General features: G+C 51.1%; 1 protein-coding gene across 12 annotated transcripts in view; it reads left to right on the top strand.

Annotated features, from left to right (window-relative positions):
- Window positions 1-12,671: 12,671 nt before the first annotated feature.
- The window catches only part of Tle3 (TLE family member 3, transcriptional corepressor), a 48,684-nt gene continuing 45,008 nt past the window's right edge, over window positions 12,672-16,347 (top strand). For 11 of the 12 annotated variants that reach the window (XM_008836392.3, XM_008836390.3, XM_008836387.3 and 8 more), the window contains exons 1-4: window positions 12,672-13,786; window positions 14,324-14,424; window positions 14,881-14,944; window positions 15,931-15,975. In XM_008836392.3, the coding sequence (XP_008834614.1) occupies window positions 13,763-13,786; window positions 14,324-14,424; window positions 14,881-14,944; window positions 15,931-15,975 (234 nt within the window). In that variant the 5' untranslated portion in view covers window positions 12,672-13,762. The remainder of the gene's footprint in view (window positions 13,787-14,323; window positions 14,425-14,880; window positions 14,945-15,930; window positions 15,976-16,347) is intronic. The other variant, XM_008836388.3, reaches the window with a different exon arrangement.

Raw genomic sequence — 16,347 nt, 5'->3', positions numbered from 1 at the left:
AAACCCATTTCATGAGGTTTGTTATAGGACAGCTTGCCCCCAGATTGGCTTAAGATGGAGCAGAGCTCCAAATTAAGACACTCCTGTCAGATCTGAGTTTGAAAAAATAAATTGTGTGTGTGTATGTGTGTGTGTGTGTGTGTGTGTGTGCTGTTGTTGTTATTTGTTTAATACAAGTATGTCCCAGGAATATTTGGAATATATTGAAACTAAATAACAAGTTATTATTTAAATGAAATTCAGATTGAGCTAGAGGCTCTGCCTATTTTCTTTACTGAATCTGGCCCTGGGACTTTGACAAGTACTCTCAGTGTGAGGCCCTGTTGGAAGCAGGATGAGGTGGATGGGGAATGGAGCTTGGTGAAGCCACACAGAGGTCTCCCAAGGGGAGCTCTGGAGCCAAGCAGCCTTTCAGAGTGACTCTAAACTGAGGTGAGGTCACTAGGCCTGTACCCTACAGTAATCACTGGGTGCTAGCTTTCCTCAGGAGAGGGCATGACCTCAGTTGAAATGGCTGTACAGAAGGCCTTTTGAGGAAGGGACTCAAGGCTGTGACTCCCTAGACCCCCCTGTAGCAAGGGCCTGGGGTCTGTGGTCTTGAGGGTGCCCAACAACAGCACAGTGCTGCAGGCTTGGCCCTGCTATCTTACAGTTTGATGAGCTGATTGTGCAAATACAGCTCAGAACTAGCTTGACACCCAGTCACCATCGATTTAAGTCACATGCCAAGTGACTTAGCCATGGACCCTTTTCTCTGGAGCTGGGGGTCCAGCGCATTATAGGTGGTCACCAGGCCCAAGTCATATGCTTCTGATGCCCTCAGTAACTTTGAGGGAGCCCGATCCCCAATCAGTATGTTGAAGTATCATTTGGAACAGATCCACATTCTCAGTTCCCCTTGGGTTGATGACCCCATATGTTAATTATAACCAATGATGTCACCAAGGACTCTGGGGACCCAGATATTTGAAGTTCAAGCCCACTGACCTGGAGAGAGGTTAAGCTCTTCCTGTCAGAGTCTGGCCTTCTGCTCACCTGAACGCGGAGTCCCAGTTCCACCACTTGCCAAGCTGGACAGGGCCTTCTTGTCATTACTAACAGGAGCCCTCAAGCCGACTGTGGGCAACCTGACTCTGCCTCCCAGCCCTTCTGAGTATTATGGCCTCCATGTGGAGGGAGCTGGCAAGCATCAAGCAGGGTGTCCCACCCTCTTACCCCGCTATACACAGGTGTGTTCCACTGCCACCAAAGGCCCATCCACACTGCCTTCTCCTCCCAGGGCTCCTGGGACACTGACTTCCAGTGTTTGGGCTATTAGTACTCAACCTCCTTTCCATCTGGTCTTCCATCATTGGGAGACATATTTCAGCTCTGGGCACAGAGAATCTGGCTCCAGGTAGAAAAGCAGGAGTCCTTGAATTTAGATAGAAGCCAGCCAAGTCTGTGCACATAGAGACAAAGGCGCTGACGAGTCCTCATTCATTCAGAATCACTAAGGGTCACAAGAAGCCTTGTGTCAACCTGTGTCAACTTAGTTCTCAGGACAACCCTCACAGGTGAGGAAACCAAGGTGTGTCTTACACAAAATCCCACAGTAAAAAAACAAAACAAAACAAAAAAACAAAAAACAAAAAAACGAAGAGAGTGGTCTGGAGAGATGGCTCAGCAGTTAAGAGCCAGTACTGCAGAGGATCTGAGGTTCCCAGCACACACACTGGGCTCACAACTGCCTATAACTTCAGCTCTAGGGGATCCAATGCTTCTAGCTTCTGAGGGTATCTGCCCTCATGTGCACATATGTCCCCACCCTGACACACACACACATACACACACACACACACACACACAACATATATATATATACATATATTTAAATAAAATTAAATTAAAAAAACAATACAAAGAGTCAGGGTTCTAACATGTTTGCCTATTTGTCTATGCACAATTTGAGGGCCATATGTCATCAATACCTCTGTTCTTATTGTTTTATTGTTAAACCATGTGTGTGTGTGTGTGTGTGTGTGTGTGTGTGTGTGTGTGTGTGTTCTGAGTCAGGGTCTATCACTGGCCTGGAACTCACCCAGTAGGTAGGCTGGCTGACCAGTGAGTCTCCTCCTGTCTCCACCTCCCCGACACTGAGATTATAAGGCTGTCTCTCAAGCCTCTAATATATATTTATTTATTTATTTATTTATTTTGAGACAGTGTCTCACCATGGCCTGGAGCTTCCTATGTATACCAGGCTAGTCTTGAACTCCCAGAAATCCACCTACCTCCCATGTGCTGAGATTAAAGGTATGCACCACCATGCCCCACTATGCTCTGCTTTTTTACAAACTGCACTTTACTGACTGAACCCTCTCCGTAGCCCCAGTGCCACTATGATCATGAATCAAGAACACCAAGGACAGCTGGCAAATGGCTCAGGGTTAAAGGCACTTGCTGCCAAGCCTGATGACCTAAGATTGATCCTCAGGACCCTCAGAGTAGAAGGAGAGAACCAATTCCCTCAAGTTGTCCTCTGATCCCCACATGTGCCATGGTGTATGCATGCACACATGTACACATACATATGCACACAAATAATTAAATTTTAATTAAAAGAATAATAGTAGTAACAATAAAAGAAGGTCAGAGAAAGACAATATACTTCCAATAACCTAAGTCAGGTTGAAGGTGGCAGGGTAAGGAATGTGTTGGAAAAAATGAAGTGGACCAGGTCAGGCCAGGCGCTGGGACCAGAAACCACACGCTTTGTTATCTGAAACAGGCAACATTAATAGAAGGACCTGGTGTATTAAGCTAGAAGAGAGGGCCGGGAACCCAGCACAGGACACCACAGAACTCCCCTGCTGAGGGAGTCTACCTCTGTGTTTTTTAATTTTAGTAAAAACTAAATTACGTAAAATTTTCTGCCATCATGTAGTTAAGTGCTATTTACAGGCTGTCACACAGCTGATCCATAGAACTCTTCATCTTGAAAAAACTGAAATGCTGTGCCCTTTGAACCACTCACCATCTATCCCTCCCCAGCCTGTGGCAGCCAGCATTCAACTTTCTGTTTCTCTGAGCCTGACTTCTTTAGACATCTCCTTAAAGCTGATTCATAGAGTATTTGTCTATGACTGACTTATTTCCCTCAGGGTCATCTTCTCAAGGTTCATCCATACTGTAACACATGACAGGATTTCCTTCTTTTTAAGGGCTAAATAATATTCCATTGTATATATGTGTCACATATTCTTTATTTAGCCATCTGCCTATGGCCTAAATCTAGGTTACCAATTACCAATACTGAGCATCACCAGAGGTGGAACCCTCTTGTGAATGAACAATGGGGCAATGCACACGGTTGCACAACCATCTCTTTCAGATTCTGTTTTCAATTCTTTTGTATTTAGACAAAAAGTGTGAACTTGTTATCACATGGTAATTCTATTTTTAATATTTTGAGGAACTGTCTTACTGTCTTCATAATTGTTATACAATTTTACGTTCTCACTGACAGCATATAAGGGTTCTAGTCTCTGTGGCCTCAAAATACTTCTTTTCTTTTCTTTTTTGTTCTTTTTTTAAATTAGTTTGTGTGTATATGTGTATGTGTGTGAGAGAGTGCATGATGTTGGTGGGGGGGCACATGCCATAGCACACATTTGGCTGTCAAAGGACAACCTTGTGGAATCAATTCTCTCCTATCTTTCTGTGGGTTTCGGGGATCCAATTCGGGTTGCCAGGTTTGTACATCAATCACCTTTACCCTCTGAGCCATTTTGCCAGCATCATGTTTATTCAAAATTGTTATATTTATTTATTAGGTTGTGTTGGATGTGGCTGTATGGGTGTGCACTACTCAGAGAGCAGAGGACAGCCTTCAGGAATTGGTTCACTCCTTCCATCATGTGGGTCCTAGGGATCAAAGTCAGGGTGTCAGGGCTGCCATCAGGCTCCTTTACCCACTAGCCATCTTGCCAGCCCTCTTGATTCATTTTTATGCTTTTGAACCAAATGGCCGCAAACTGTAAGAGAGCTTCTTACAGTTGTGACTCGCACTACTCTAGTAATTACCAATATTGAGCATCTTTTTACATGTTTATGATAGCTTTCAAGTCGACCCATTTCTACGTTTTTTTTTTTTTTTTTTTTTTTTTTGTCATTGTGAGTTGTAAGAGAATTCTTTATTTATCCAGGATATTGAACCCTTATTAAATAAAGTATGCAGATATTTTCTCTCATTCTGTTGGCTGTCCTTTTTAGATCATTTAATTTGATGTGACTGGCGATTCCTTTAGACCCTTGTGCCTAGTTTGGCTTTTGTTGTACTTGCTTTTGGTGTTTATAGCTAAGATACTCAATGCAGAGAAGCTTCCCCATATGTTTTCTTCTAGGGATCTCACAGGGGGCAGGAGTTGGGGGGGCCTGTTTCTCCTCATTGGGAAGACAGAGGAGCCAGGGGTCACTTCTGGAACCTTTGATTTCAAGATCTGTTGTCAGGGTTAGGCATGATGATGCACGACTTTAATCACAGAACTTGGGAGGCAAAGAGAGGTGGATCTTTGTGAATTTGAAGCCAGGCGGGTCTACACAGTGAGTTCTAGGCCAGCCAGGGACCCTGTCTTAATCAATCAATCAATCAATCAATCAATCAACCAACCAAAGATCCACTGTCAACAAAGTCCATAGCACTGACAACTATACGTATGACACTTACACAACTTGGTTTTGACATGGATGAAGGACGCGAAGGGAGTGGGCGGACACTAGAATATGGACACAGGAGAAACCACTGTCTACAAACTTGTTACCAGTCAGGAAATCTCCACCTTCCTGCCATTTCCCATTCTGCTGGGAAGCCTCTTATCATAGAACCGCATTTGCACCCAGAACCCTGATAGAGAGGGAGATGTGTGGTGATTCACTGTCGGCTTCTGCAGTACTGGAAGGTGCTCAGTTAGGGAGTTGGAATGGATGATCATGCCAGAAGGTCAAAGTGATATGTTGGTTGACATATCAGAAAGCTCCAGGCCCTACTTAGCAGAAGGCAGAGCATTGTTTCACTGGAACTTTCAGTGGTAGGAAGGAGGCAGGATGGTGCTGGGTAGGCTAGTGCAGTGGGTGTAGTACAGACTCTGCAGCTGTATGGGGTTTGTGTGAAGCCCAGATTTGCCATGCACATCCCTCCTGTCTAGGGCTCCTTTGCCTCTTCTATCAAAGGTGGGGGTGGTGGGGAAGGAGCTGACCTCATAGAATCAACAGTTTTCCCTCCATGAACTGTCCAGTCATTTTAAGCAAGACCCGAGTCTGACTAGGCATGGTGGCCTAGGTCTTAATGAATCTGGGAGGTGGAGGCAGATGCTCTAGGTAGAAGCGCCATTAAGAGCTCAACGCTAGCCTTAGCTACATGATACCTTGCCTCCAAAAAAACATGGGGGCTGGAGAAATGGCTCAGCAGTTAGGTGGCACTGGCTTTTCTTGCAGAGGACAAGAATTCAGCTCCCGGCAATCCACATGGCAGCTAACCTTCTATAACTCCAGTTCCAGGGGATACAATGCTCTCTTCTGGCCTCTGCAGGCATTGCACACACATGGTGCACTTACCTACAGGCAGGCAAAACACTCATACACATAACATACAAATAAATAAAAATTAAAAAACAAAACAAAAAACATAGCTGGAGAGATGGTTCAGTGTAAGAGTAATTACTCATCTTCCAGAGGACCCAGGTTTGGTTCCAGCACCTACATCAGCTCGCTTACAACCACATGTAACTCCATCTTTAGGACCTCTGGTGCCATCTTCTGTTCTCCACAAGCACCAGCATACGTGTCACACACACACACATACACACACACACACACACACACACACACACAAAATAAATGTAGCTTAAGGAAAAAAAAACCCAAACCAGATACCAGTAGCACCCCTACCTTGAATTGTGACAACACAAATGTCTCCAGACATTCCTCAATGTTCCCTAGGAGGCCAAATCACCAGAAAACCAGTAGTATATGTAAGCATACCTGATAAGCAATCAAACTGTTAATGTGTATACATGACAAACACACATTTGTAAATCCATTTAAAGAAAGAACAGAAAGCAGAGAGCAGACTTGGAAGTGAAAAACATCAAAGCTACCAGGCAAATACCTTCTTTTCTCTCCTCCTACTTTCTCCAACTCAGTTCCACCATCAAAGAGCAGGTACATTGGGCCTGAGTCCTGTCCTAGTCACCCAGTCCTGTCCCACTCTTCATCCAGGCTCCAGGCTTCCCCACAGCACTTCTCTGGCCTTGGTAATTCTTCCCCACCCTTGCTAAATTGGATGCATTAATACCAGCAAACTATTTCTTAATCTCCTAAGCCTTTGCTTTGAATCTTTAAAAAGGAAAAAGAGAAAAGCACAAATCTCTTAATTAGGACGCCCAATCACTTCGATAAATATTTACCCAGTTCCAGCATGAGGCATGGAAAACCGGCACCATGAGTCAATAGAGGTCAGCAAAGTGCACCTTGGGAACGGCAGGATGCAATTCTGCCTGGCTTGGGAGGCGGTGTTGGTGTCCGGGAGAATGTTTCCAGTCTTGTGCTTCTGCTAAAGACAGGTGAACAAACACATTCCATGCCTACTCTGCAAACCTGCCCCCAACAAAGTTCCAGTGGCCATGAAAGCGTGATAGACTGGTTACCTTAGCTTTCTGGACAGAGGTAGTAGTACCACCAAACCGGCCCAATATCCCCAGTGCTCTCAGGATTGTCCTAGCTGGGCTGCTTTGCCCTTTTCTGGAACTTTGCCCCTTCTCCTGCCAGTCAACCCACTACAGGCAGCTTCCTGGACCATCCACTTCAACTCCTCCATCCAGTATCACTTCCTATGCAGACTATTTAACACTGAGGGCCCTAGAACTGAATAGCCTGTGTCTATCTCAAAGGCAAGGGCTTCCCTAGAATCTGCAAAGAAGCCTTGCATACTCTAGTCAGGTTGGCAATCAGATACCACGGTTCTCATGTTATAGCTATGGAAACCAGGACCCCAAGAGTAGATTCCTCCCTCATGACCTTAATAGCCTTATAGTCTTCAGGGACATCCTCCACTGGATGAGAAGGATCCTGAGCTAGGTACAGGGATGAGGACAAGGTTCCTACAGAGAAACCAGTTCTTAGCTTCTTTCCTTAACACCTTGCCAGACTGGTAAAAGAAAGGATCCAAGGAAGGGAAAGTACCCTAGTCAGCTGAGGGAGAAGGGCTCTTCTGGTCTCCTTTGCCCACCAGGGCTTCTGTCTAAGCCCCCTGGCTGAACTCTAACCTTAACTTGGAGAACCCCCTCTCACTGCTGGTTCGCCCTCAGAACAAGACAAGTTAGGCTTTTATGTAGTTACTCGTGGCTTCTCTTCTCAGAAACCTTACTGCGATGGTGCTCAGGTTTCTTTCTGTTCCACCCGCCTCTATCCCCTCAGTAGTTCGCTTTGAATTGTGCTCCCTCCTTTTCCTTCCTGTCTCTCCCCAGCCTTTACCACAGGAGTTCAAGGGCAATGGGGAAACCCAAGGTTACTCAAGGACCACCCAGATAGAATGGGAATGTGGAGAGTCAGGAGAAAGGTCTCTGTGAGCTCTGGAGCCTTCCTGGAAGCTCACAAGGAACTGGGGTTCCTGTCTGACTTGGCCATGTATGTAATATGTAGACTAGGTCAGGATGACTGAACTGCTTGCCTCTGCCTAAGCCACAAGGCCTCTCATGCCTCTACAGACACACAGAAAATGTACCAGAAGCTAAGCCCCACAGCTACATATCCTCATCATGGCCACCATGGCTAACTATTATTGATCACTTAATGTGCCAGGGCTGTACTAAGCACATCGCATGCATTATCTCCATCGATCCTGGAAGCAATCCTCCAAAATGGACAGGATTGTTATCTCCACTTTACAGATGAGGAAATGGAGGCTTAGGAAGCATCCATAAGTGCCCCAAAGTCACAGAACTTGACTGAGTCAGAGAGCTGGAAGAGGGTTTGAAAGGCTGTGTTCCCTCAGAGCCTCAGCTGTCTTTCCTGACACAAGCAGCAGTTTATCTGGCAGTCCTAACTGGCAGGGCAAGTGCAGTTAAGCCCTGAACTCTGGAGTTGAATTGTTTGGATTCAAGTCCATCAAGCACCGAAGTGACCTTGGGGAAGTCATTGCACCATTGAATATCAATTGCCCATCTGCATGATGGGAGCGATACTAATGACTCGGCCTTCATTCTTTGGCCGAGGATTCAATGTGTTAATATTTGCCCAGTGCTTAGAATGGAATCTGGTGCAGAGTAAGCACTATGTTAAGTTTGTTAAACAAATACAAATTCCCCTTCCTCTTGCTGCTCTGGGAGTGCTGGCTTGAGGAGGAAGATCTGTGTGACTGGTGGATGGAGGGTGGGGCAGAAGGGGGTTGGGGATCTACTCTAGTAATGAGTACAAATCAGAGGATCAGAACCACAGAGTCCAGCAAAGGGAGATGGGTGGTGGTGGAGAATACACTCTTTTAAGGCAGGTTCTTACAGGAGGCCTCTCAAAAATCAAAGCCATTAGCTCTAGGGGGAAGGGATGTCTGGGGGCAGGTTTACAACCCCACCCAAGACACTGTGATCAGTTCCTCAAAGAAGAGGCCACAGCTTGGTGATTGGCCAGAGCCAGTTCCTTTAATTCCTGAGAAAAGAAGAAAACCAGATATAACACTCATCTAAGTGGTTCGTATTTGTTTTTAAGGAACCAGAGAAGCAGGTCTCTGGCCAGCAGAAGTTCCCACGAATCCTACATCCCAAATCCCCAAATGAGGGGCTGGGGGTTGGGGGAGGCCTCCACATTGCAGATCCATGCCGGGCTTTCCATCAAGCCGTGTGATTTTTTTTTTTTTTTTTGAATGTGCCAGGAATTCCTCTCCCACGTGGGGTGGACTCCGAGGTACTCAATTAAGCAGCCAATGAAAAGTCAGCTCTCCGGTAGCAAATGACCCTGACACTTCTTGTAACATAAACAGTTGAAACGTTTCCAATTAGAACTGGAGACAGAGACGTTTGAACTCTATCTCCACTTCCCTCCTTCTTTAAAATAATTGTCAAGCGCTTCGGACACAGGGTGTTGTGTGTATTAAAATTTTTTTCTTTCCTCTTTCTGGAGCATAAAATAAGGATATTTTCCTTGTTTTTCTCAATTTGTAGGGTGGGGGTGGGGTGGGGTATGTGAGTATGAGCAGTGATGAGCTTTGAGCTTAAGGGGTAAGAACCAGCTTACTGATCACCCTGCCCCGCTTTCGTGGTCGGGGTTCAGGCAGCCCCGGAGGGTTGGGGAAGGTGATGGAGCTAGAGGGACCAGACTCACAGAGAGGGCTGGAATGAATGAATGAGTGGGTGAATAGTGAATGTATGTCTTTTAGCAAACATTCATATGGATTCAGTTTGCACAAGCAATGGCTCTTCTGAGGTTGGCTGTGGATCCGGCTGTCCTGGATTCCAGTTCTGACCTCCGTGTCCAGTTCGGGGCCTATTACTAGGCCTTTTCTTTTGTTTGAAACGGGCCACCTGCCAGTCCGCTTCCTTTGGGAGTGAAGTGAGGACGGAGAGGGTAGCCATGGCCTGCTTTGTACCCCAGCGGGGCTGTTCACTCTCACGATGGGGTGTTCTTCTGTAGCTCGTCTTGGCCGTGAGGGCTGCGCTCTGCAAAAATCTCACCTATCACACGCATCCTCCAGTGTGCCAGGCCGGGCGCTGGCGGCTTGGCTAACAGGCGAACTCAACGTGGGGTCTGCCTTATAGGCGCTCACGCTGGCTCGTGGGGTCCCCGGGAGCACCGCTGTCTCGGCAGGAGACCCAAAGACCGGAGACAGAGCTGCTGTGCTTTTCTGTACACAGTCCGCGTAGACCTGGAAGACCGTGGCCTCCAAAGCCGCCAGCAGGCGGGCGCCGACGGAGCCAGTCCCGGGGGAGACAGAGAAAGGGAGCCCCGGCGAGGCGCCGCGTCCCGGGCATCTTGAAGGCATTGTGTTTAATAAATCTGGGCGAGACGCACACCCGCTCTCTCCCCCCTCTCCTCCGGGCTCCCAAATCAAGACCTGCTGTAGTACCCCCAGTTTAAGGGGTCTTAAAACCCCTGCACTTTGATTAGCAGCTTCAAAGAGATCCCTTTAAAGTTCGCCCTTCTTCTCAACCCCGGCTCTCCTCCCCCTTTCCAGGCCACCCCTCTCCCACAGCGCCTAGACTTAGAACCAGTACAACAAAACACTCAAAGCAAGTTTAAAGTGGGGTGGTGGGGAAAGGAGTCTCAGACTTCCTCCTGAACGTGCTCCATCGAAATTACCTATTTCGGGCGTGCGCAGGAGTCGGAACACCGTGGAGTTTGGGTTTTGATTTTTTCTTTTTTTTTCTTTATTTAAAAAATTTTGTCTTTCTTTTTTTCTTGTTTTTTTTTTTTTTAGTTTGTGTGTTTTTACCTTTTATTATTTAAATTGATACGTTTCATTACTAGGGAGAAAAATAAAATATTCCTTTGATACACAAAATCAAATTGATATTTAGCCTCTGCTTACTTTTTTATGCATGGCTCCTTTATACCACATGGTAGTGACAGATTGTTTGAGCTGGAAGGAAAAGCCATTCAAAGCTAATTAAGCAGCCATTCCAAGCACTATTTGCAAGCGGGAGGCTCAGAAGCCTCGGCATTTGTCAGCGCTCCCCCACCCCGCGTGGTTTTGACTGACAGCTCGGCTCCAGGACTGACAGCGCCAAGCAGCTCCACCAATCAGCAGTGGAAAGAGTCTCTATTTGGCTGATGATTGGACACTATGCGTGCTCGGGGCGTGATCGGCGTCTCCCACGTGGGGGACCGGAGCGAGAAGGGGGCGGGACTGGTAGGAAGCGGGTGCGCCCACCCGTGACGTAAGGGGGAGGGCAAAGAAGGGGGAGGGGAGAGGGAAGCTCCGAAGAGGAGCCATTTTGAGTCTAATGAATGCTGCGGCCAGATGCTCGCATCTGTTGTGCCCGGCTTCTTCCTGCTCCCCCCTCCCCTTTCCAGTGCGCGTCGTACACGATTTATGTTTTTATTTAGGAGAATAAATAAATGAAGAGAAGAGCGCGGTTGGGGCCAGCGGCCAGAGCGGGCGCGGGGAGGCTCCATCCGAGGCGGACGCTCACGTGGAAATGCCCTCGCGCGGACCTCTGCGCACTCGCTCGCTCTCAGCATCCTCATTAAGATGCAAACCCGAACCTCGGGCTCCTAATGAGGGGAAAACATAGATTCCGGGGGCTCGCGGCCGGCCTCGCGCGGACCGGAGTGTGTGCGTGCGTGCGTGCGTGCGTTCCCGCCCCATGAGAACCCGGGGGCCTCCTGTGCCACCCACTCCGGCCGTGCCTGTCCAAGGGCCGCGTGGGCAGGGTGGCCCCGCCGAACCCCGGTTTGCGGACAAATTGGTCCGGGAGTCCAGTGGTCCGTGCCACGGCGTGGGGAGTGTCTGTGCCCCTCGGGAACGTCGAGGCCGGCGACTGATCATGGACTCTCCAGGTTCGCAGTCACTCATCCACGGGTGGCTGTCGGTGGTCCGTGGGGACTGTCCGGCCGGCAGACTTAGGGAACCGGAGGCTGGGAGGGCCAGACCCCGACCCCGACCCGGGTCCCTTCTCCACTCCTTCGGGCCGGTAGCGCAGCTTGGGAGCCCGCCGGGCCAGGCTGCGGCCAGGACGTCGCTGTCCGCAAAGGGAAGGGGCCGCGAGTGGGGTCAGCCGCGTCCCGGGCCTACGGTCGGCAGACAGCCGGGCCCTTCCATCTGCGTTGCCCGCCCAGCCGGAGTTCTCAGGCTTCCCCTCGCCGACAGCCGCCGCCGCGCATCAGAGGCGCTGTTTGTTTGGCTTTCTGAAAAGAAGGGCGAAGGAACAAAGGAAGGAAAGCTGGGGGGGGGGGGGGTTCGGGGGGGGGGGGGGGGGGGAGGGGGGCAAAGAAAGGAAAAAACGGCCCCCAGGAAAAATTTTTTTTGTTCCAGGAGGGGAGGGGGGCAGAAGGGGGCAAAAGAAAGGAAAACTCGGCTCCGAGTACAATTTTAAAGGTCGGAGGTAACTTTGGGAGCCACCATTTTATCGGTCCTAAATCTTCTGAAGTGAAAACATTAAACTGACAAAGTGATTCTGTTTGTTTTATAGTATCTAATTGGGCTCCTTTGCAGCCCTAATGAGATTGGGGGGGGGAAGCAATCGTTCTCCGCCTCTGCAGAATCAACGGATCCATTACTACCAGCCACAGGTTTTGAGAATTGTACAACTTGTCCTTTTTTTTCCCTCCCCTTTTGTTGTTATTCCTGTTTTCTCTCTCTTCCCCCTCCCGCCAAATAATTGCTAGTAGATCGTGGGGGAAAAAAAAAAGAAAAAAAAAACCCACCCTAGCAGCCCAGGACTATAATATATATCTATTTATTATATGTCTTTCGGTTAATTCCTGATGTGAGGAGCGCTGTTTTTCACTCCCAAGCGAAAGTCACCAGCGGGTAGGGCCGGATTGCTACTTTTCATGCATAGTTTTAGACACAAGAGGGCATTGTGACGTCGCGCCTAGCGGCGCCCAGTCGCAGGCCGAGTCCGGCAACCCCACGTGGGAACCTCGCGCTTCCATTGGCCAGCGCTGGGCAAAGCTGCCACATTATTTTGTTACTTTTCAGTCCGTATTTGGAACTGCTCTCGCGGCAGTTCATACCTCGTGCTCGTCCCCCTTCCTCTGTCTGTGTGTGGTATCCGCAGGTCCGATCACTTTTTTTTCCGGGGTGTGTGTGTGTGTGTGTGTGTGTGTGTGTGTGTGTGTGTTTTGGGGGTTTGTCGGGGCGCGGAGAGGAGAGCCAGGCCGAGAGGAAGGAAGGAAGCCGCAGAGCTCCGGGTGTCGAGCTGAGTCTCCCCCCCCCCCCCCCCCCCCCCCCCCACCCTCCCGGCGCTCTCCAGCCTGCGCGCTCCGAGGCGGCCGTGGCGCTGAACGCTCCCGGCAGGGGACGCGGCCGCTGGATCTGGGGAGCAGCAAGGACTCTGCGCCGAGGCTCCCTGTGCCCGCTGGAGTTTGGATGCCAGGCCGGTTGATTTGCACCTACTGAGCCCGGAGTTCCTCCTTGGCCCTGGGAAGGGCTCGTGGCGGCAGCAGAGGCAGACGGAATAGCAGGCTCCCCACGCCCGGGCGAGGGTGGGGGGCGTCAGCGCCCGGCTCCAGCAGTCCCCCTCTGAGCCCCTGCGGTCCGCAAGCCTTCACCTCGGTGGCCTGCCCTTCTTTTCTCTCTGGGATCCGACCCGCACGCCTCGGATGCTCGGGGCCGCCCTGACGCGCGTCCCTCTCCAGTCTCCACGCCTTGAGTGACCCACGGGGGACCCGCGCTCGCCCCAGGAGGGGGCCCCCGACTTCGGGACCCCGCGCTGGACCCGCCGGGGAACCGACGATGTCCGCGCAGCCCCGGCTTCTGACGCTGTCCACGCAGCGGGGGAAACGCGGCCGGCTGCAGCCCGCGGAGCCCTAGGCGCACAAAGCCCAAGCCCGCCGCCCGCACCGGCGCCCGCAGACGACTTTGTCGCCCGTTCGGCCCTTCTTTGTCTCCACTTGGGGCGGACGCCCGACTCTGGGATTTCGCTGTGAAAGCGAGCTGGGGGGGCCGGGGGCGAGCTCTCGGTTCCCCGGCCGCCCCCCGCTCGGGCTCGGCTCCCCCCTTCCCCGCACCTCCCCGGCCCGGGTTCTCGGCGCTTCCACGGTGTCGGAATCGCGACCCCTCCCTGCCATGTATCCGCAAGGCAGACATCCGGTGAGTAATTGCAAGTCGGTTTATTTAAGCATCTATCATGGTAGGGTAAACGAGGCAGTTTTTCTGGCACCTCCATTTTGCTTGTTGCTACCTTTATGGCGTGTGTGTGTGTGTGCATGTGTGTGCGTGTGTGCGCGCTCACACAAAGGGCTCGGGTGGGGGGCGCCGTAGAGAGCGGAGGGTAATTGCGCCCGGGTGGCCGGGGGCGGCCTGCGTTGGAGGGGGACGCTGACTCGCTCCCCCGCCCCCTCTCGCAAGTCTCCCTACTCGCCCGGAGTCGCCCGGCGGGTCTCCCCGCCCCCGCGGCTCTTGGCCATGGGAACCCTACTCCCTCTGGGGAGGGTCGCGACGCCCCCCTCCCCCGCCTCGTCGGGGAGCGCAGAAACTTGCCCAGAAGGTTCTAGGCAGTGGGGTGGTGTGGCCTTGCTGGTGGTTCATGCCGGGGAGGGGCTGGGGACCCCACGGAGGGCCCGGGCCGTGGGGAGCCCATCTGATGTCCCCACCCCTCTTCCCCTGTGTCGCCTTTTCGGGCTCCAGGCTCCCCATCAACCCGGGCAGCCGGGATTTAAATTCACGGTGGCCGAGTCTTGCGACAGGATCAAAGACGAATTCCAGTTCCTGCAAGCTCAGTATCACAGGTAAGGCGGTTGAGGGGTACCCCCGGGCTGGCGTGGGGGGCGCCCCGAAGGCTCCTGCCACCTCCCGCAGGGACAGAGGGGTGGCCAGGCCTCCGCCTTTTGTTTCCCCTTTCCAAGCGCGCCGCCTTAACCCTTTGCGGCCCGCTGTACGGGCTCCCGGCGCCGTCCGGGTTGGGGGTCGGGGTCGCGGGTCCATCGCTTCTGGGGTCTGGGTGAAGAGCCGCCCCCGCGCGGCCGCGAGGAGTCCGCTCGCCTGATCCAGGGAAGTTTGGAGTTGTTTGAATCGGGCTCTGGGTGGTGGTGAGCCACCCCCCTCTGCCCCGGGGATGCTGGATAATGGGGGTAACCCAGGGTGTCAGGGCAGTAGAGAGAAGTGGTTCTCGGACGCCCTGGGGTTGGGTCCCAGAGGGGGACCATGCTGGCGCCAGGCCTGAGCGTCTCCTCCTGCCCTCGCAGCCTCAAAGTGGAGTACGACAAGCTGGCGAACGAGAAGACGGAGATGCAGCGCCATTATGTGATGGTGAGAGGCTGCCCGCAGCAGGGCGGAGGGGAGGGCAGAGCAGGGCACCGACTCGGTGGGGCGCAGCTGGGACCTTAGGAGGCCAGGGCTGGAGCCGCTGGACAGCCCCCGGGAGGGCTCTCTTCCTCGGCTTCCTTCACCCCGGCACTTAAGAGGAGGGTGGTGAGAGATAGGGAAGAAAGAAACATACCCGCATTCCAGGCCCGCGATCTTTGCACTACCTTTGTAAAGAGCTTTTCATTTGTGTTTTGAAGGTTTCCCTGCGGGCTGCTTCCTCTACACTGGCTAGTAACATAGAATTGGATCAGCCTGTGTCAGGGTTGAGGACCTCCTGGGAGTGTTCGCAAACTTTTCTGTTTTGCAGCCCTGGGATCTAGCCAGTGGGACAGAAGTGCCCAGCCTTCCCTGGGATTTTTTCCAAGGAGTGGAAGAGCCTTTTAAAGCCCTCTGCTCTCCCCTTACCCATGCCGCCTCCTCAGGGATCCCCTCAGTTGAGAGGCTGGGCCTACCCGGGACCTGAGCTAGACCATTCCCTTTTTACCCAGTGTCTGTTTCTGTTGACATCTTCCTTTTGGGAGAGGACATGAGAGCCACTTAAGGCAGGCCCCCAGTGCCTTTTTCCACATAAGAGACCTTCCACCCAGTGCTAAATAACTCTCAGAGGACAAGAGGGGCCTGGTGTGCACAGCATTCCCTGTAAAGCCTGCACCTTGTATAAACAGGATATGTGGTACATGCAGGGCTTGTAGGAGGGAAGGTCCAGCTTTCTTACTACTGTGTGTACAGTTCTCTTGAGCTGACACCAGCACTCACCCACTGCCCACTCCCGGGTATCAGCTCTTAAACCTCTCTCCATAGGCTGACTTTGGGGGTTTGACTTAAGCTTGTTTGGAATTAGTGTATGATTTGGTCAAAGCCTTCTCAAAGATTTAAAAAAATGAGCAGGCCCTGAGTTGTCTGCTAATGGCAATTCTTTTTACTTGTAGTATTATGAGATGTCCTATGGCTTGAACATTGAAATGCACAAGCAGGTAAGTGCTTTTCTCTTTAAGAAATAGATTTCATTTTTTTACAAAAAAAAGAACAAACTATACTATATATGTATGAATTTTTTTTCCCCCTCTTGTTTGAAAATGAGCATAGTTCTTCTGTCCTGATTTGCCTTGAAGAATGAGTGGTTCCAGTCCTTGAAATGCCAGGTGCCAGGTTCTGCTGATTTCTTGTCTACTTTGAGCTTTTAGTGTTGTGCTTGTGAGTTAGGCCTGGTCTTGGATCTGGGTAGGTGAAGGACTAAAGGGAAAGTTGTACCTGCAGGAGCTGCTTCACTAAGTCCCAAGGCCTAGCGGTGACTGACTACTTTTATCTGTTTCAATGTAACATCTTCAAGGAGGAAATGCAGGAGG

Source organism: Nannospalax galili, unplaced genomic scaffold (assembly GCF_000622305.1).
Source record: "Nannospalax galili isolate Female #2095 unplaced genomic scaffold, S.galili_v1.0 scaffold54, whole genome shotgun sequence".
NCBI classification, from domain to species: Eukaryota; Metazoa; Chordata; class Mammalia; order Rodentia; family Spalacidae; genus Nannospalax; species Nannospalax galili.
Note: the sequence above shows the minus strand (reverse complement) of the source record. Positions and strands in the feature narration are given on the sequence as shown.